This window comes from Coregonus clupeaformis, unplaced genomic scaffold (assembly GCF_020615455.1).
Source record: "Coregonus clupeaformis isolate EN_2021a unplaced genomic scaffold, ASM2061545v1 scaf0125, whole genome shotgun sequence".
Lineage (NCBI taxonomy): Eukaryota > Metazoa > Chordata > Actinopteri > Salmoniformes > Salmonidae > Coregonus > Coregonus clupeaformis.
In genome coordinates, this window is record NW_025533580.1 from 636,896 (window position 1) to 657,261 (window position 20,366).

At 47.5% G+C, this 20,366-nt stretch overlaps 1 protein-coding gene across 5 annotated transcripts; it reads right to left on the bottom strand.

Annotated features, from left to right (window-relative positions):
- Nucleotides 1-1,962: 1,962 nt before the first annotated feature.
- Nucleotides 1,963-20,363, bottom strand: LOC121556504 (leukocyte receptor cluster member 9). Of its 5 annotated transcripts, none has more exons than XM_041870391.2 (6): nt 20,281-20,363; nt 19,498-19,650; nt 5,179-5,260; nt 4,278-4,411; nt 3,843-4,172; nt 1,963-3,250 (listed from the first exon to the last, which is right to left on the bottom strand). In XM_041870391.2, the coding sequence occupies exons 2-6, from the start codon at nt 19,637-19,639 to the stop codon at nt 2,142-2,144; spliced, it is 1,797 nt and encodes a 598-aa protein (XP_041726325.2). In that variant the 5' UTR covers nt 19,640-19,650; nt 20,281-20,363; the 3' UTR covers nt 1,963-2,141. The 5 variants fall into 5 exon arrangements, with proteins under 5 accessions (XP_041726325.2, XP_041726324.2, XP_041726323.2 ...); XM_041870390.2 differs by lacking the exon at nt 20,281-20,363 and adding an exon at nt 19,889-20,047; XM_041870389.2 differs by lacking the exon at nt 20,281-20,363 and adding an exon at nt 19,825-20,047.
- Nucleotides 20,364-20,366: the final 3 nt, after the last annotated feature.

Genomic DNA, 20,366 nt, shown 5'->3' on the forward strand with positions numbered 1-20,366 from the left:
GAGTTAACCGTGCCTCCATGGCTCTCATTCAGACCCAGCACTATACTGTAGCAGCCCATCCTCTCTCCTCTATCTCCTCTCTTCATCCCTCTCCTCCCTTCATCCCCTCTCCTCTCTCCATCCCCCCTCTCTCTCTCCTTTCTCATCCCTCCCTCTCCTCTCTCCATCCCTCCCTCTCCTCTCTCCATCCCCCTCTCCTCTCTCCATCCCCCTCTCTCTCTCTATCCTCTCTCCATCCCCCCTCTCCTCTCTCCATCCCCCCCTCTCTCTCCTTTCTCCATCCCTCCCTCTCCTCTCTCCATCCCTCCCTCTCCTCTCTCCATCCCTCTCTCTCCATCCCTCCCTCTCCTCTCTCCATCCCTCTCTCTCCTCTCTCCATCCCTCTCTCTCCTCTCTCCATCCCTCTCCTGTCTCCATCCCCCTCTCTCTCTCCTTTCTCCATCCCTCTCTCTCCTCTCTCCATCCCTCTCTCTCCCCATCCCTCTCTCTCCTCTCCCCATCCCTCTCTCCTCTCTCCATCCCTCTCTCCCCATCCCTCTCTCTCCTCTCCCCATCCCTCTCTCTCCTCTCTCCATCCCTCTCTCTCCCCATCCCTCTCTCTCCTCTCCCCATCCCTCTCTCTCCTCTCTCCATCCCGCTCTCTCCCCATCCCTCTCTCTCCCCATCCCTCTCTCTCCTCTCTCCATCCCTCTCTCTCTCCATCCCTCTCTCTCCCCATCCCTCTCTCTCCCCATCCCTCTCTCTCCTCTCCATCCCTCTCTCTCCCCATCCCTCTCTCTCCTCTCCCCATCCCTCTCTCTCCTCTCTCCATCCCTCTCTCTCCTCTCCCCATCCCTCTCTCTCCTCTCCCCATCCCTCTCTCTCTCCTCTCTCCATCCCTCTCTCTCCTCTCTCCATTCCTCTCTCTCCCCATCCCTCTCTCCTCTCCCCATCCCTCTCTCTCCTCTCTCCATCCCTCTCTCTCCTCTCCCCATCCCTCTCTCTCCTCTCTCCATCCCTCTCTCTCCATCCCTCTCTCTCTCCTCTCTCCATCCCTCTCTCTCCTCTCTCCATTCCTCTCTCTCCCCATCCCTCTCTCCTCTCCCCATCCCTCTCTCTCCTCTCTCCATCCCTCTCTCTCCTATCTCCATCCCTCTCTCTCTCCATCCCTCTCCTCTCTCCATCCCTCTCTCTCCTCTCTCCATCTCGCTCTCTCCATCCTCCCTCCATCCCTCTGCTGTTACACAGAAATATCACCACTCAGACATTCACAAAAATAACCAGTTCAATATTTAATGTCCTTGGCAATCCAAAGGTCATAATTCTTTGCAAAAGCAGATATTTTACATTATCAATGTTGCACCGATCAGTGGATTATATTAAAATATTAATATTAAATTATTACAATTATAAAATCATATCTGCAGCCGCAAAGCAAGAATTGATTGGTTGAGATCCAGTTCCCCTGATGGAAAGATAATATTTCAGTCATTATTATATTAAATAAATTACATTACTAGATTAGTATTAAAGTCTGCAAAATTAAATGTAATGTGGGTGTCCCTCCCTGTGAAAGCTATAGAAATGGTACAATAAATTAGTAATTACAATTACTGCTGCTTCATCATGGTCTGTAGCAGATAGTGGCACTTCAGGAACATTGGGATTTCATATTTAATCAATGAAGTAATTTTCAAGCTGCAATATGCAACTTTTAGGCTGACCCAACCAAATTCACATAGAAATATTAGTTATAGATCTGTCATTGTCATTGTAAGCAAGTCTAAGAAGCAGTAGATCTGTTCTATGTGTGCTATTTCTATGCTTCCCATTCTTAAGTTTCATTGTTGCCTTTTACTTTCGGTTTTGTACACCAGCTTCAAACAATATTTTTGGTTATAGAAAATATATTTCCCAGCGGTTTAGATGGTATAATGATTCTCTACACAAAACAAGCAATGATTGCTTGTTTTGTCACATAAATTGAAATTAGGCAAACTATTTGAATTTTAGCAACCAGGAAATGGAGAAGCGATTTCTGCATATTGCACCTTTAAATGTGAAACCATGCAGACTGTGAGGTGTGGAAATGTAGGTTCTTCTGTGCACATGTAGCTCTGTAAAAGAGCACCTCCATACCTAAACAAACACACACCTCCATCTTACCAGAGATTGACCAAACACAGTGTCTCATAAAACCCATCCCCAGTCATCCCCATGCTACACAGGTGCAGCCTATTTATAGGCAGTCGCCCAAAATTCACCCCCTTACCCACCTTCAGCTCCCCCACCCCCTCAAACACCCTCGCTCCCTCCCTGTCCTTCACCTTGGCCAGGGTGAGGTGGTAGCGTGGTGTGAAGGAGTCCCTGTGCAGCCAGCCCTGCTCTCTGAAGGCCTCCTGTAGGCCAGCGTTCAGCTGCTGGAGGTGGCGCTGAGGATGGGGGCTCAGGTAGAGAACCTTCCCACCAAAGTGCTTCAGTTTCAGGGGGAAAGAGACGGCCACGGGGGGGTTGCGGTCCAGGTAGGCGAAGCGTTGGAGCATCTCCCCAGCGGCGGTGACCTCGGCTGGGCCGGGGAGGACCAGGAGACAGAGGGTGACATGAAGGGAGGAGGGGGGTAACCAGTGAGGGGCGGATGAGGGGAGGAGGGAGGTGAGCTCCTCCTGAAGGCGCTGGAAGGAGGAGAGGATGGAGGGAGTGTTGGCCCGGAAGGTGATGAAGTGGGTGGGCTTACGTTTGGAAGGCCGGCCTCCACCCCTCTCTGTTCTCTGCTCCATCCCTCTCTCTCCTCTCTCCATCCCTCTCTCTCCCCATCCCTCTCTCTCCTCTCTCCATCCCCCTCTCTCCTCTCCCCATCCCTCTCTCCTCTCTCCATCCCTCTCTCTCTGGGCTAGGTCTGGGCCTTTCTCTCCATCCCAGTAATCTTTCCATTCTTCCTCCCCACCTTCCTCCCCCCTGCTCTCTCTTTCTCTCTGGGATAGAGAGATCTGGTCTGCTATGACGACTAAAACGGAATCCTTCCCAACTTCCTCTTCCGAGGGTTCTGATTCTCTTCCTACTTCCTGTTGGTTCAGTGGAGTACTTCCTGTGCCTGGTCTGATCGACTCAGGCATCTGAACACTTGTCTTGCTCTGATTTCTTTCCTCCAAGTGTCCGTTTTCAACATCCTGTTTTATCAGGTACTCTTCACTCTCTTCTCCCTCCTCTGTAGTGACGACGCCATCTTGTTCTTCTCTTGGGTCTTGTTGTTTAACATCTTGTGTCCCTGTTCCTGCCAATAAACAAGCAGATTTTGAAGGGTAACCAAACATTATGACAAAAACATGTTATAGACTAACAAAGTGAAATAGAACAGTATGTTAATCCAGGTTCTAGAGCTGTGTAAATCCCTCACCCTCTCACTCTCCCTTCCTACCTTCCTCTCTCCCTACCTACCTTCCTCCCTCTCTCTCTCTCTCTCTCTCCCTACCTTCCTCCCTCGCTACATTCCTTCCTCGCCCTCTCACCTTCCTTCCCCTCGCTCCCTCACCCTCACTCCCTTCCTCCCCCTCTCTCCCTCTCCCTTCCTCCCCCTCTCTCCCTCTCCCTTCCTCCCTCCCTCACTCCCTCCCCACCCTCCCTCACTCCCTCCCCTCCCTCACCTGCTCTCCCTTCCACCCTCCCTCACCCTCTTTCCCTTCCTCCCTCTCTCTCCCCTCCTTTCCTCACTCCCTCACCCTCTCTCCCTTCCCTCCCTCACCCTCTCTCCCTTCCACCCTTCCCCCCTCACTCCCTCCCTCCCTCCCTCACTCCCTACCCTCCCTCCCTCACTCCCTACCCTCCCTCACCCTCTCTCCCTTCCACCCTCCCTCGCCCTCTCTTACCCTGCTCTTGCTCCTCCTCCTGCCCAAAGGGGGGCGCCAGACACTGTCCAGTGGATCCAAACACCCTGTCAGTCCTGTTGTTGCGGTCCCAGACTCTACGCCCTCTATGGGTGAAGTACTGGATCCTGTGTCTGGGCAGGGCTAGCTCAGAGGAGTAGTCACAGTCGCAGGGGTCGGCATCCCAGTTGAACTCAGAGAAGGGGCGCTCCAGCACCCCAAGGAAGCGGTCCACGTACCCCACCACGAAGTCCGCCGCCTCCACCGACGGGTCCCACAGGATCCGCGAGATGACGTCATCGGCTGTGCGCATGCGGGGCTTCTTGGTTGATTCTGAGGGGAGAGAGAAACACGTTTGTCAGCTAGTTATACTTAGTTTGCAGTAAATTTTAGTGGGTTCTCATATGTTCAGTTAGATTTAATGGAGGGAAATTGTACCTTTTCCCTCTGTGTCTTTTGGCTGGTTTGTTTTACTGCCTTTTGCTTTCTTCTTGAGTTTTCCCTCCTTTTCTCCATCATCCTTCCTGTTTTCCTGGTCTATAACAGCCTCTGGGTCGTCTAATGTTGGAGTGCTGAGGAAGAGGGAAGGAGAAAGAGGGATTTTATTCATCACTATGGTCAATGTAAGAGCTGACCTGTTAGGTCTACCTCATACTGATAGGACAGTGACCCCTTAGATGGATGTATTTTAAGAGGTTTATCTAGATGTCTAAACAGATGCATTCATTTAACTCAGCTATTCTTTACTATTCTACCTCTTCACTTACCTATGCTATGGAATTAACTACCTATCTATCCTATTTCTATTGTGCTACATAATTGATTACCACTTGGTTCAGAGGCTCTGTCTGCTGTGAGGGCATCAGCCAACATCACAGATACTGATTCTCACAAGAGGGAAAACAACATCTTCTTCTGAAGATTCCACTGTCACCAGGCAGAAGGCTTAGTAATGAGAGGGAGGACTCAGATTCTGAGGGCCATCTGTTTAGGGCTGGCAGCTATATGCTTTGAAGATTTCTGTCTTTCTGTCTTATTTTGTTGTTCAAGTGGTTAGAAGTCTGAAATATACTGAATATTGAGTAAAATATTAGCCCCTAACCCCTGGGCATTTTCAGCTGTTCTAGGGCTGCACAAACATTATACATCAGACAATTTAATTCATGTTTTTTTAACCATTACATGAATGTTAAAGAAATGTTTAGACATCACAGTAACAATGTCATCATGGCACCATCAAAAGTCGAAATGCAATGTTACTTAGCCATTGCCCTGTCAAAATTCCTGGTATATAACATTATGTTCTTACAGGTCGGTGGTGAGCGTGTTAGCTACAGACCTGTGAGATCGACGACACCTGTTTCCAAAACGACACTTTCCCAACAAGAAGAACTGACAGACACCTGCTCCCTCCTCCTGGCCTAGTACATCAGAGAGAGAGAGAGAGAGGGGGGGAACAGTTATTTTGCAGACTGTTTCATCCAAAGTCAGTTACAAAACAATACAAATAATGAGCTGAAATATACTGATTCATATTCTCTTGAGGCCTTATATAATATGTGGATGGTAGTTTGTCCTTCCCAGTGTTATCACAGTGTCCTTGGATTTGCCTAGTTTTAGATTTTCCATTGAGAACAAATGTTAAATTCCCATGTATTGGTCCACCAAGACCAGTGTGTATATAAAGAAGGAGACTGAGCCCAGTAGACTACATTAGTTCTGAAGAGACATTGTTTCAGAATGAGGGGTGCTGTAGCTCTGCAGGTGTTGCTGTTCTGTCTGTCTGGGACATGGGCTCAGGGAGAGAGTGGAGGGGTTAGGGAGAATGACATCACTCAACAGGGTCATGATTACCCAGAAATTACCCCCAGACACGCAACCTACCAGACCAGCCAACCTGACACAGTCTTTACTGAACTGAAGGAGCTGAGAGACATGGTGGTGGAACAGAGAGTGGAGCTGAGGAACATGTGGGCCAGTGACAGCTAGTGAGAGCCAGGTGGACGAGCTGCAGAAAGAGGTGGTGAACCAGAGAGTGGAGTGTCACTTTGACTGAACTGCACTTCCACAAGAACAAGGTGGAGGAACTGGAGGGAGCCAATTCAGGTAAAAAAAATAATTTGCTAATATTTAAATCGAACAGACAACGAACAAAATACCATTCTGTTACTTAATATTGTTCTGTATGTTATTGCAGTCTCTGAAATCAAGATTAAAGAGCTGAAAATAGAAAATGCAGGTAACAGTTTAAGGACCTACAGCTCTCAAAATATGTTCTCCGTTTTTGTTCTCTCTAATTCCAGGCCAAGCAGCAGAACTGTCAGCCATGCAGGCCAGTGACAGCCAGTGAGAGCGAGAACTGATGTGGATTTTTACATTGATATGGATTTTTTAGATTGGTACATCGCTGTTGCTAGGCAAGACCTTAATTAATTCCTCTCACTAGGTTTGTGTGTGTGTAAAATGGGCATCTGACCTGTCATCGGGTCAAATTCTACAGTTGTCTTATCTTATCAGTGACTGAAATCAGACTGTGACCCTGTGGCTCTCCTTAGGCATATCCCTGGAACAAGCCAGGGTTGAACAGAGTTCAGGCTAAACCCTTTGTCTCTCCTTGGGCATCTTCTTGATTAATTACAGCATGACGGGTTGGGCTTGGGTATGTTTGAGAGATTGATTGTGGACCTGCCATGTCCACAATCAATCTCCAGGTCAAGCCAGGGTGAGCCGGGGTTGAACAGAGTTCAAACTGAACATGATTTTGCATGACAAGCCTTATTTGGTCAAGAGGTGAAAACTGGAGACAGAGGTGGTGGAACCAAAGAGGGAGGGGTTAAGCTAAAATGTATGTAAAATTACTATATAAACTGAGAGCTGGGAGGTGGAAAAGGAGATGCTCTGCAGACCACTCGGCTTTGTCCATTGTAATAAAGTCTATCTTAATTCTACAAAAACTCCGGAAATACTTTGGTTCTTTGATCAATATAAGGACGAATTTGCCACAACAGAACACAGGTACAGTATTGAAAGAGCTTATTGATGACAGATGAATCATTTGTTTACAGTCGGTAGGATTTTTCCTTTCCCCCAGTAGATCATTGAAGAGTTAATATTTGCTCTGAAATGTCTCTCTAGCCCAGGAGGCCAGACTGAGTGCCAGTGAGAGAGGTGGAGGAGCTGAAGAAGGAGAATGCAGGTTAGAAAACACACAAATGTAGTTAATGTGCCACACTGACATTTTCTTCACAGGTGTAGGATTACTGTGTATACTATATCATATAATGGGAAATAACATACACTACCGGTCAAAAGTTTTAGAACACCTACTCATTCAAAGGTTTTTTCTTTATTTTTACAATTTTTCTACATTTTAGAATAATAGTGAAGACATCAAAACTATGAAATAACACATATGGAATCATGTAGTAACCAAAAAAGTGTTAAACAAATCAAAATATATTTTATATTTCAGATTCTTCAAATAGCCACCCTTTGCCTTGATGACAGCTTTGCACACTCTTGGCATTCTCTCAACCAGCTTCATGAGGTAGTCACCTGGAATGCATTTCAATTAACAGGTACGCCTTGTTAAAAGTTAATTTGTGGAATTTCTTTCCTTCTTAATGCGTTTGAGCCAATCAGTTGTGTTGTGACAAGGTAGGGGGGTATACAGAAGATTTGGTAAAAGACCAAGTCCATATTATGGAAAGAACAGCTCAAATAAGAAAAGAGAAACGACAATCCATCATTACTTTAAGACATGAAGGTCAGTCAATCCGGAAAATGTCAAGAACTATGAAAGTTTCTTCAAGTGCAGTCGCAAAAACCATCAAGCGCTATGATGAAACTGGCTCTCATGAGGACTGCCACAGGAATAGAAGGCCCAGAGTTACCTCTGCTGCAGAGGATAAGTTCATTAGTGTTACCAGACTCAGAAATTGCAGCCCAAATAAATGCTTCACAGAGTTCAAGTCACAGACAAATCTCAACATCAACTGTTCAGAGGGGACTGTGAGAATCAGGCCTTCGTGGTCGAATTGCTGCAAAGAAACCACAACTAAAGGACACCAATAAGAAGAAGAGACTTGCTTGGGCCAAGAAACACAAGCAATGGACATTAGACCGGTGGAAATGTGTCCTTTGGTCTGGAGTCCAAATTTGAGATTTTTGGTTCCAACCGCCATGTCTTTGTGAGACACGGTGTGGGTGAACGGATGATCTCCGCATGTGTATTTCCCACCGTAAAGCATGGAGGAGGAGGTGTGATGGTGTGGGGGTGCTTTGCTGGTGACACTGTCTGTGATTTATTTAGAATTCAAGGCACACTTAACCAGCATGGCTACCACAGCATTCTGCAGCGATACGCCATCCCATCTGGTTTGGTCTTAGTGGGACTATCATTTGTTTTTCAACAGGACAATGACCCAACACACCTCCAGGCGGTGTAAGAGCTATTTTACCAAGAAGGAGAGTGATGTATCAGATGACCTGGCCTCTGTGAGAGCAAAATTACAAGATTATGTTCTAATACTGTTATTACATCAAATGGTTGTTTTCTGCAATAGAATAGGGTTCTTAGAACTCTCATGTGTCTGTTAACACTGACAGTAGATTTACGATGCCTTAGGTGATAAACCTAACAAGCCACATTCCATTCATGTGAGGAAGATGGCTCCAGTCTGACTGAGCCTGCAGTTTATAGACCCAATTGGTGTTTGTGTATAATGAGGTACAAGGGAGAGATGGCTCGGGTATGGCTAATGATGAGAGGAACCTTGTTTTGGGGGCCAAACTCTGGTTTCTGTACAATAAGAACAGTCTTCATGGCAAATCCTATCTGGCTGGGGGATACTCCTTTCTCAAATATCAAGTCTCACCTTGTGACCCATTCCATACATCTGTTATTTGTCATGTAGACTAAGAGAGTGTATCTTTGCTATAAAATATATTTGTATTCTTTGTGTCAGGGCTCTCAGCCCAACAGTCAAGAGTGTTGGGCCGACCAGCCTCGTTATTGCAGAGCTTTTCAACCCAACAGTCAAGAGTGTTGGGTCGACCAGCCTCGTTTTGAATAAAGTCATATCCTGATTGGTGATTGACCTTGTCTCTCCTCATTATTGATTACAATTTCCACTACACCTCCACAATCCCCCGACCTCAACCAAACTGAGATGGTTTGGGATGAGTCGGACCGCACAGTGAAGGAAAAGCAGCCAACACGTGCTCAGCATATGGTGGAACTTCTTCAAGACTTTTGGAAAAGCATTCCAGGTGAAGCTGGTTGACAGAATGCCAAGAGTGTGCAAAGCTGTCATCAAGGCAAAGGGTAGCTACTTTGAAGAATCTCAAATATAAAATATATTTTGATTTGTTTAACACTTTTTGGGTTACTTGAGGTACAGTGAGGGAAAAAAGTATTTGATCCCCTGCTGATTTTGTACGTTTGCCCACTGACAAAGAAATGATCAGTCTATCATTTTAATGGTAGGTTTATTTGAACAGTGAGAGACAGAATAACAACAAAAAAATCCAGAAAAACGCATGTCAAAATTTCTATAAATTGAGTTGCATTTTAATGAGGGAAATAGGTATTTGACCCCTCTGCAAAACATTACTTAGTACTTGGTGGCAAAACCCTTGTTGGCAATCACAGAGGTCAGATGTTTCTTGTAGTTGGCCACCAGGTTTGCACACATCTCAGGAGGGATTTTGTCCCACTCCTCTTTGCAGATCTTCTCCAAGTCATTAAGGTTTCGAGCCTGAAGTTTGGCAACTCGAACCTTCAGCTCCCTCCACAGATTTTCTATGGGATTAAGGTCTGGAGACTGGCTAGGCCACTCCAGGACCTTAATGTGCTTCTTCTTGAGCCACTCCTTTGTTGCCTTGGCCGTGTGTTTTGGGACATTGTCATGCTGGAATACCCATCCAAGACCCATTTTCAATGCCCTGGCTGAGGGAAGGAGGTTCTCACCCAAGATTTGACGGTACATGGCGCCGTCCATCGTCCCTTTGATGCGGTGAAGTTGTCCTGTCCCCTTAGCAGAAAAACACCCCCAAAGCATAATGTTTCCACCTCCATGTTTGACGGTGGGGATGGTGTTCTTGGGGTCATAGGCAGCATTCCTCCTCCTCCAAACACGGCGAGTTGAGTTGATGCCAAAGAGCTCGATTTTGGTCTCATCTGACCACAACACTTTCACCCAGTTCTCCTCTGAATCATTCAGATGTTCATTGGCAAACTTCAGACGGGCCTGTATATGTGATTTCTTGAGCAGGGGGACCTTGCGGGCTCTGCAGGATTTCAGTCCTTCACGGCGTAGTGTGTTACCAATTGTTTTCTTGGTGACTATGGTCCCAGCTGCCTTGAGATCATTGACAAGAGCCTCCCGTGTAGTTCTGGGCTGATTCCTCACCGTTCTCATGATCATTGCAACTCCACGAGGTGAGATCTTGCATGGAGCCCCAGGCCGAGGGAGATTGACAGTAATTTTGTGTTTCTTCCATTTGCAAATAATCGCACCAACTGTTGTCACCTTCTCACCAAGCTGCTTGGCGATGGTCTTGTAGCCCATTCCAGCCTTGTGTAGGTCTACAATCCTGTCCCTGACATCCTTGGAGAGCTCTTTGGTCTTGGCCATGGTGGAGAGTTTGGAATCTGATTGATCGATTGCTTCTGTGGACAGGTGTCTTTTATACAGGTAACAAACTGAGATTAGGAGCACTCCCTTTAAGAGTGTGCTCCTAATCTCAGCTCATTACCTGTATAAAAGACACCTGGGAGCCAGAAATCTTTTTGATTGAGAGGGGGTCAAATACTTATTTCCCTCATTAAAATGCAAATCAATTTATAACATTTTTGACGTGTTTTTATGGATTTTTGTTATTCTGTCTCTCACTGTTCAAATAAACCTACCATTAAAATGATAGACTGATCATTTCTTTGTCAGTGGGCAAACGTACAAAATCAGCAGGGGATCAAATACTTTTTTCCCCTCACTGTACCTACCTACATGTATGAACATGAGAGTACACTCTGGGCCAGCTAACGTTACTGAGTGCTGATGGAAAGTGTTGAACTCTTCCTGCTCCCTGTTTTTCCTCTGATGCAGGTGTCTTCACAGCACCAGTGAGAGGAGTCTACTACATCAGATTCACTGCCAGTCATGCCCCTAGCCCAGGAGACATTGGTGTTTACATGTACAATAATGACAAGAGAATCATGTTTAATTATGCACACAATCCTGGTGGAAATCGTAGATTTGTGGTAAATGCAGTGACTCTAGAGCTGAAGGAGGGGGATGTGGTCTACATGAGTCTCCCCTCAGGCATGGGGCTGTATGATGATTCAGATAACCTCAACACCTTCAGTGGCTTCCTACATTTACATTGTGACGTCACGAGAGGCTACACAGCTTTCAGCGGGATTGCTCAAGTAGTGCAAGGAGACAAGGTTCAAACAACACAAGGATTTTATTATAGGTCTTGGGAAGTTAACGAAAATATAACAAAATTCTGTTCTCTTGTGGCTTTTTAAGGGTTAACAGTTCAGGGATGTCTCTTCCACATCCAAAATCATAATTCTCACTCGCTCAGATAACTTTTCCACAGCCTTACTGTAGTCCACGTTGCAGCTAGTGGCCAACCCAGCAAAAAGTCCTTCCAAATGTCTCTCCCGTATTTCCACAGGTGCATATATCCAAAGGTGAGCATTTCCCAAAGGTAAGTATCTCCAAATCCTTATATTCCTCATGGAAGTGGACGTGCAGCACTCTTGTCCTCCAGAGAGCCCCCGGTTGGAGACTGTGTCTCTTCCCTTTCCCAACCTTCAGCTCATCAGCTCCTCATTTGTTTCAGCTGCGTGGGAAGATTGGCCATAGAGGGGGTGGAGTTCCCGACCATACCAGCAGATGGAGCCATAGCTGTCTGAGTTTGCAGCCACCTCAGGGGGATGTAACGTCCCTCCAGGACACAGCCTCTCGTGACATCACACATCCCCCTCCTCGGGACCGACGTCCTCGTCGGGGTAAAGGCAGCGAAGAAGGCATCACGCCGGGAGAGGGCGTCCGCATTGCCGTGGTGCTTGCCAGCCTGCTCTCTCTTCAACTCCTCCACCTCTAGGACCAGGGACTCAGCCTCCTGTTGTCTCTCCTTGAGTTTCTTACTGAACGCATCAGCCTTGGTTTTAGCAGAGTTTAGCTTCTGTTGAGCAGCTTTCAGTTCCTTCTCTCTCTCTGCCTCCGCATTCTTCATCTTGTTCTCCAACACCTTGTACTTCTCCTCTGCCTTCTTCTGGACCTCCTTACTACTGCGCAGGGTCTCCTCACACTCCTCGATGGTCCTGCGCAGCCTCTCCAGCTCCTCCTGTTGCTTATGGAAGGAGCTCTGTTGGAGTTTAGCCTGGAGGATATCTAACTCTTCTGTCTTCATGTCTAACTGTTGCTTTAACAAACGATACCTCTCAGCGGTCCCCTTCAGACCAGACAGTTCTTTGTCCAGATTCTGTAGCTCCGTCTCTGTGTCGGTCTGGGCACCTGCCATCCCTATCAGAGCCCGGGCGGGAGTGAGTAACTCGGAGGATTGCACCGGAGCCTTCCCAGGATGAGTCTTGCCTCTCCGTTTCCGAGGTACTCGGGTTATCCTCTCCTGAGACTCTCTCCAGAGTGGGTAAAAGGCTGGGCAGTCTCGTCCAATTAGGACAGGGACGGGGAGGGAATCAACCACCCCCGCCGTCGTGTGTATGGTTCCCCGTGTGCTGGTCATTGTAAGTTCAGTAATGGGGTATTCTCTGGTGTCCCCATGGACACAGGAAACTGGGAGGACTTTCCCCGGGGTCAGACACGTTGGGCCCACCAAATCCTTACGCACCAGGGTGGCCCGGCTACCAGAATCCAGTAAGGCCTCCACATCATGGTGATTCACAGTTACCGGGCAGGTGGGGGGTCGATCTGGGCCGCCATCTACGACTCCCAAGAGCGAGGCAAAACGGTGTGTGGGTGCTGAGCTGGAGGACTCCGCAGTGGGCATAGGTTCATCGGCTGGTTTCCCACACTGCCAGGAGATATGTCCCATCTCCCCACACCGGTAACACTGTCGAGTTTCCCCCTCCTGGTGTACTCTTCTTGGACCCGCCTGGTTTCTGGCTCCCCCTGGAGCCGGGATAAGTCCTGACGTGGCTGGGTTCGAGACCTTGGGGGTCCTTTGGACGGGTTCTTCCCATTTGTGGTGGGGCCGCACTCCTGGGGTCTTTTCGGGAAGCATTCAGCATCTCCGCTGTGGCCTGGTACTTTTCCACAGCTTCCACGGTCAGATCAGCCGTGGTCAAGGCCTGTTGACTGATGAACCGTTTTGCCTCATAAGGCAGGGCGCGTAGGTAACGATCCACCACAACGGCCTCCACCACCGCCGCTGCTGTATTCCTCTGCGGATCCAGCCATTTCCTTGCGATTCGGACAAGTTCATGCATCTGCGCCCGAGGAGGTTGGTCTGGTTGGAAGGTCCAGCTGTGAAAGCGCTGGGCCATACCAAACTTTGTGAGTCCATATCTGCTGAGGATCTCAGACTTCAGGGCATCATAGTCAGTAACCTGGTCAGGGCCCAGGTCCCGGACAGCATTCAGCGATTCCCCGGTTAGAAAGGGGGCTAACAGACCAACCCACTGTTGCTTGGGCCAGGCTTCCCCTAGTGGCCGTGGCCTCAAATGCATGCAGGTATGCCTCAATGTCATCGGTAGCTCCCATCTTAGATATAAAGTCACTTGCCTTTATTGGGCGGGTATTTTGGACAACCCTCTGTCTCTGCAACTGCAATTCCTCTGCCTTCAGAAGGTTGGCTTTCTTTTGCTCCTCCAAGAGAGCCACGTTTGCTTGCATCTGGGCTTGCTGGCCAGCAACAAGGGCTTTCAATATGTCCTCCATTTCAGTCGGCGGGGAGCCTACGGCCAACTTGGAAAACTGGGTGATCAAACCTTCGGTATCCTCCTCTGACATGCACTATTAACGCTTGAGCGTGCCCGTATTCTCCACCATCTGTGACGTCACGAGAGGCTACACAGCTTTCAGCGGGATTGCTCAAGTAGTGCAAGGAGACAAGGTTCAAACAACACAAGGATTTTATTATAGGTCTTGGGAAGTTAACGAAAATATAACAAAATTCTGTTCTCTTGTGGCTTTTTAAGGGTTAACAGTTCAGGGATGTCTCTTCCACATCCAAAATCATAATTCTCACTCGCTCAGATAACTTTTCCACAGCCTTACTGTAGTCCACGTTGCAGCTAGTGGCCAACCCAGCAAAAAGTCCTTCCAAATGTCTCTCCCGTATTTCCACAGGTGCATATATCCAAAGGTGAGCATTTCCCAAAGGTAAGTATCTCCAAATCCTTATATTCCTCATGGAAGTGGACGTGCAGCACTCTTGTCCTCCAGAGAGCCCCGGTTGGAGACTGTGTCTCTTCCCTTCCCAAACCTTCAGCTCATCAGCTCCTCATTTGTTTCAGCTGCGTGGGAAGATTGGCCATAGAGGGGTGGAGTTCCCGACCATACCAGCAGATGGAGCCATAGCTGTCTGAGTTTGCAGCCACCTCAGGGGATGTAACGTCCCTCCAGGACACAGCCTCTCGTGACATCACAACATTTACATCATTTAGCAGACGCTCTTATCCAGAGCGACTTACAAATTGGTGCATTCAACTTATAATAGCAAGTGGGACAACCACTTTTTTTATTTTATTTTTTTATGGGGGGGGGGGGGGAGGGGGGGTAGAAGGATTGCTTTATACTATTCCAGGTATTCCTTAAAGAGGTAGGGTTTCAAGTGTCTCCGGAAGGTGGTCAGTGACTCCGCTGTCCTGGCGTCGTGGGGGAGCTTGTTCCACCATTGGGGTGCCAGAGCAGCAAATAGCTTTGACTGGGCTGAGCGGGAACTGTTCTTCTGTAGAGGTAGGGGAGCTAGCAGGCCAGAGGTGGATGAACGTAGTGCCCTCGTTTGGGTGTAGGGTCTGATCAGAGCCTGAAGGTAAGGAGGTGCCGTTCCCCTCACAGCTCCGTAGGCAAGCACCATGGTCTTGTAGTAGATGCGAGCCTCAACTGGAAGCCAGTGGAGTGTGCGGAGGAGCGGGGTGACATGAGAGAACTTGGGAAGGTCGAACACCAGACGGGCTACACCGTTCTGGATAAGTTGTAGGGGTTTAATGGCACAGGCATTAAATGGCACAGGCAAGTGCCTGGATTAGGACCTGTGCCGCTTTCTGTGTAAGGTAGGGTCGTACTCTGCGAATGTTGTAGAGCATGAACCTGCAGGATCGGGTCACCGCTTTGATGTTAGCAGAGAACGACAGGGTGTTGTCCAGGGTCATGCCAAGGCTCTTTGCACTCTGGGAGGAGGACACAATGGAGTTGTCAACCGTGATGGCGAGATCATGGAGCGGGCAGTCCTTCCCAGGGAGGAAGAGCAGCTCCGTCTTGCCGAGGTTCAGCTTGAGGTGGTGATCCGACATCCACACTGATATGTCTGCCAGACATGCAGAGATGCGATTCGCCACCTGGTTCAGAAGGGGGAAAGGAGAAAATTAATTGTGTGTCGTCTGGTAGCAATGATAGGAGAGACCATGTGAGGATATGACAGAGTCAAGTGACTTGGTGTATAGAGAGAATAGGAGAAGGCCTAGAACTGAGCCCTGGGGGACACCAGTGGTGAGAGCACGTGGTGCGGAGACAGATTCACGCCACGCCACCTGGTAGGAGCGACCGGTCAGGTAGGACGCAATCCAAGAGTGAGCAGCGCCGGAGATGCCCAACTCGGAGAGGGTGGAGAGGAGGATCTGATGGTTCACAGTATCAAAGGCAGCGGATAGGTCTAGAAGGATAAGAGCAGAAGAGAGAGAGTTAGCTTTAGCAGTGCGGAGAGCCTCCGTGACACAGAGAAGAGCAGTCTCAGTTGAATGACCAGTCTTGAAACCTGACTGGTTTGGATCAAGAAGATCATTCTGAGAGAGATAGCAAGAGAGTTGGCTAGAGACGGCACGCTCAAGAGTTTTGGAGAGAAAAGAAAGAAGGGATACTGGTCTGTAGTTGTTGACATCGGAGGGATCGAGTGTAGGTTTTTTGAGGAGGGGTGCAACTCTCGCTCTCTTGAAGACTGAAGGGACATGGCCAGTGATCAAGGATGAGTTGATGAGCGACGTGAGGTAAGGGAGAGGTCTCCGGAAATGGTCTGGAGAAGAGAGGAAGGGATAGGGTCAAGCGGGCAGGTTGTTGGGCGGCCGGCCGTCACAAGTCGCAAGATTTCATCTGGAGAGAGAGGGGAGAAAGAAGTCAAAGCATAGGGTAGGGCAGTGTGAGCAGGACCAGCGGTGTCATTTGACTTAATAAATGAGGATCGGATGTCGTCAACCTTCTTTTCAAAATGGTTGATGAAGTCATCCACAGAGAGGGAGGAGGGAGGGGGAGGAGGAGGAGGATTCAGCAGGGAGGAGAAGGTGGCAAAGAGCTTCCTAGGGTTAGAGGCAGAGGCTTGAAATGTAGAGTGGTAGAAAGTGGCTTTAACAGCGGAAACAGAGGAAGAGAATGTAGAGAGGAGGGAGTGAAAAGATGCCAGGTCCGCAGGGAGTCTAGTTTTCTTCCATTTCCGCTCGGCTGCCCAGAGCCCTCTTCTGTGAGCTCGCAATGAGTCGTCAAGCCACGGAGCAGGAGGGGAGGACCGAGCCGGCCGGGAGGATAGGGGACAAAGAGAGTCAAAAGATGCAGAAAGGGAGGAGAGGAGAGTTGAGGAGGCAGAATCAGGAGATCGGAGGGAGAAGGATTTAGCAGAGGGAAGAGATGATAGGATGGAAGAGGAGAGAGTAGCGGGAGAGAGAGAGCGAAGGTTGCGACGGCACATTACCATCTGAGTAGGGGCAGAGTGAGTAGTGTTGGAGGAGAGCGAGAGAGAAAAGGATACAAAGTAGTGGTCGAGACTTGGAGGGGAGTTGCAGTGAGATTAGTAGAAGAACAGCATCTAGTAAAGATGAGGTCAAGCGTATTGCCTGCCTTGTGAGTAGGGGGGGACGGTGAGAGGGTGAGGTCAAAAGAGGAAAGGAGTGGAAAGAAGGAGGCAGAGAGAAATGAGTCAAAGGCAGACGTAGGGAGGTTAAAGTCACCCAGAACTGTGAGGGGTGAGCCATCCTCAGGAAAGGAACTCATCAAGGCGTCAAGCTCATTGATGAACTCTCCAAGGGAACCTGGAGGGCGATAAATGACAAGGATGTTAAGCTTGAATGGGCTAGTGACTGTGACAGCATGGAATTCAAATGAGGAGATAGACAGATGGGTCAGGGGAAAAAGAGAGAATGTCCACTTTGGAGAGATGAGGAATCCTGTGCCACCGCCGCACTGACCAGATGCTCTCGGGGTATGCGAGAACACATGGTTAGAGGAGGAAAGAGCAGTAGGAGTAGCAGTGTTTTCTGTGGTAATCCATGTTTCCGTCAGCGCCAAGAAGTCGAGGGACTGGAGGGTAGCATAGGCTGAGATGAACTCTGCCTTGTTGGTCGCAGGAGGGTAGTTCCAGAGGCTGCCAGAGACCTGGAACTCCACGTGGGTCGTGCACGCAGGGACCACCAGATTAGAGTGGCAACAGCCACGTGGTGTGAAACGTTTATATGGCCTGTGCAGAGAGGAGAGAACAGGGATAGACAGACACATAGTTGACAGGCTACAGAGAAAGGCTACAATAATGCAAAGGAGATCGGAATGAAATGAACTAAAAATCTGGGAAAGCGAGAGAGCGGGGCCTCCCTCACTTACGTTTCACTGAAACACTCAAATATAACTCTCCCAACTTCCACTTTAGAAATTATAATTGTTGTAAACTACAGCGGTTCAATGTTTCTAGAAATAGACTCTAACTTAGTTCATTCAGCTAGCTAACTTGGTACACCGAATCATATGACGCCAAAGCCAACTAGCATGCCAGCCTCCAATAACACGGTTTAGCACCAATACTCGGTTACAACAAACCACCAGTGTGTTAACACGGCAAGCAGATCATTCGTGTCCGTGTCTAACGTTGTGGCTTCCTACTCTTCCCTATGTGAGGGGAATGATTTCAAATCATAGGCCCAATAACACTATGTAACTACCAATGAAAATTCTTAATACAATTATATTCAGAAAACTGATGGGAGTGATATCTAATCTAAATCACATACCACCACACCTTGAATGATGTCATAGTTGAGGTTTTAATGAGACTGCTATTGTGCAACTTCTGATTAGGACAACCAGGACTCATTATGTCAGGGGTGTCAAACTCATTCCATTCAGGGCCTAGAGTCTGCTGGTTTTTGGTTTTCCAAAATACCTAGACAACCAGGTGAGGGGGAGTTCCTTACTAATCAGTGACCTTAATTCATCAACAAGTGAAAACCTGCAGACACTCAGCCCTCCGTGGAATGAGTTTGACACGTGCATTATCGCCTTTCCATTCATAAATCTCTCCCAACGTATTAGCTTTCACTGATTTCCCAACATGAATGTTAAACAGTATCTGACACACATCTACAGTATTACTGGTGTGTCAGGCACGTAATTTGTCCTTAGAGGAGGGGTTTCGCATAAGAAGTATGATAGTGCATAAAACATTGCAAGTGTAATTCCATCCATTCTTGGCACTGACAACATTTGGACTGGACTGACTTGGCTCGCAACCTAATGACACTAGAGGGGGTACACAGACAGTTTGGTTGGTTTCTTCCTTTCCCAAAAGTAGGAGTAGGATGAACTCACCCCTAGACACTGACCTAGGTTAGTTATGTTTTCCTTAGAAGTTAGCAAGAGTGAGCTGATCCTAAATCTGTGCCTAAGAGCAACTTCCACCAGGAGCTTTCTGAGAGAGTGGGGGAGTAACAAGTGGGAAAATCACAGCTTTCTCCCAAATATCAAATTAAATGTTATTAGTCACATGCTTCGTAAACAACCGGTGTAGACTAACAGTGAAATGCTTACTTATGGGCCCTTCCCAACAACGCAGAGAGAAAGAAAATAGAGAAATAATAGAAAAGTAATAACACGTAATAATAAAAGTAGCTCTCAGAGAGATCACACTGTCTGATGAATGCACCTAAGATCTACTCACAGTGTGGAATTTCTGTGGAACATATTATCGTTACTTACGCAAACCCAGACTTCCTTTAGGGAAGATGAGGATGGGGTGAACACCAGTGGAGGCTGGTGGGAGGAGATATAGGAGGACGGGCTCATTGTAATGGCTGGAATGGAATAAATGGAACGATATCAAACACATTGCACATATGAAAACCACGTTTGACTCCGTTCCAATAATTCCATTCAAGCCATTACAATGAGCCCGTCCTCCTATAGCTCCTCCCACCAGCCTCCATTGGTGAACACCCAACTTCCTAGGTACCTCGATATTAAAAACGGTCCTTCATAATTTGATCATACCTAGAAAAACTTCAGTGTTGTGTAATTATCAAAACATTAACATTTTCTTTCGCTGTCATTTCTGCTCTGCCTCTAAAGAAGCATATATATGTTCTAGTTAGGCCTACATCTCATACGAGTACATAACTGTAAGTCGCTCTGGATAAGAGCGTCTGCTAAATGACTAAAATGTAAATGTACCAGCAGTGCACACTGAAACCAACTGAATGACAAAACATTACCTGCTGTCACCTGAGGTCCATCTTGGCTGTGACGGGCTGGGACCTCTGTCTTTGGCCCCTCTGTAGATCTATGCTCCTGTGCTCTCCTGTCCTCCAGGTTCTCAGCTGAGTCCAAAGGCAGACCTGTCTCCTCTGACGCCATAGTCAATCAACCTGTGGGTGTAAAAGGTTATTATACAAAAGTTGTAACTCTGTTTCTGACTGTTAACATAACATTACAAGCACAACCAGTTAATAAATCAATCACTTTAGCAAATATTGATTTTGGAAATACAGTAGCTAGATATTTAGAAGTAAGTTGTGCTAAAATAGCTAGTAGCTTGCTACCTAAGCTAAGGAGAATGGAGAGAGGTAGCCTGCTCTAATGAAGAAGTACGTCGCTACAACACACCCAAGAGTCAAGATAACAAGTTATAAGTTACAATGCCTCCCAAATGTTGAACATTAATACAACGAGAATGTAGTACTGTATAATATATGCATTATGATACATTATTGTTGTTAGTTAGCTGAATGAACACCCTCTGACTTATAAACAGATACGTCACAGATTCTGTCTGAAGCTACCGTAAATATGCACTTTGACCTTTGCTATGTTTGTACTGAGGGGGCTTATGGGAAATGTAGGTCTATGAGAACCCTATACCTCAGCGATGACAACAGGCTTTCTTCTCTTCGTTTATTCGTTTAAATAATCATTCAAATCCTCAAAACAATTGATACTATAACATTTTCTATACTAGGCCGTTTATAAATTGACGATAGTTTGTTATAATTTCTTACCGAAGAGACTTTACCAAAATTGTGCGTCATCTGTGCGGTCCTCCTGGATCCAAAGCTCGTGACTCCCCTCATCACATGACGACTAC

Coding starts and splice junctions, on each gene's coding strand:
- LOC121556504 (XM_041870391.2), bottom strand. CDS start 19,639: ATGGCGTCAGAGGAGACAGGTCTGCCTTTGGACTCAGCTGAGAACCTG. Junction 4,412..5,178: donor AGGTGTCGTCGATCTCACAG/GTCTGTAGCTAA, acceptor CCTCTTCCTCAG/CACTCCAACATTAGACGACC. Junction 3,251..3,842: donor GGAGGAGGAGCAAGAGCAGG/GTAAGAGAGGGC, acceptor GTTTATTGGCAG/GAACAGGGACACAAGATGTT.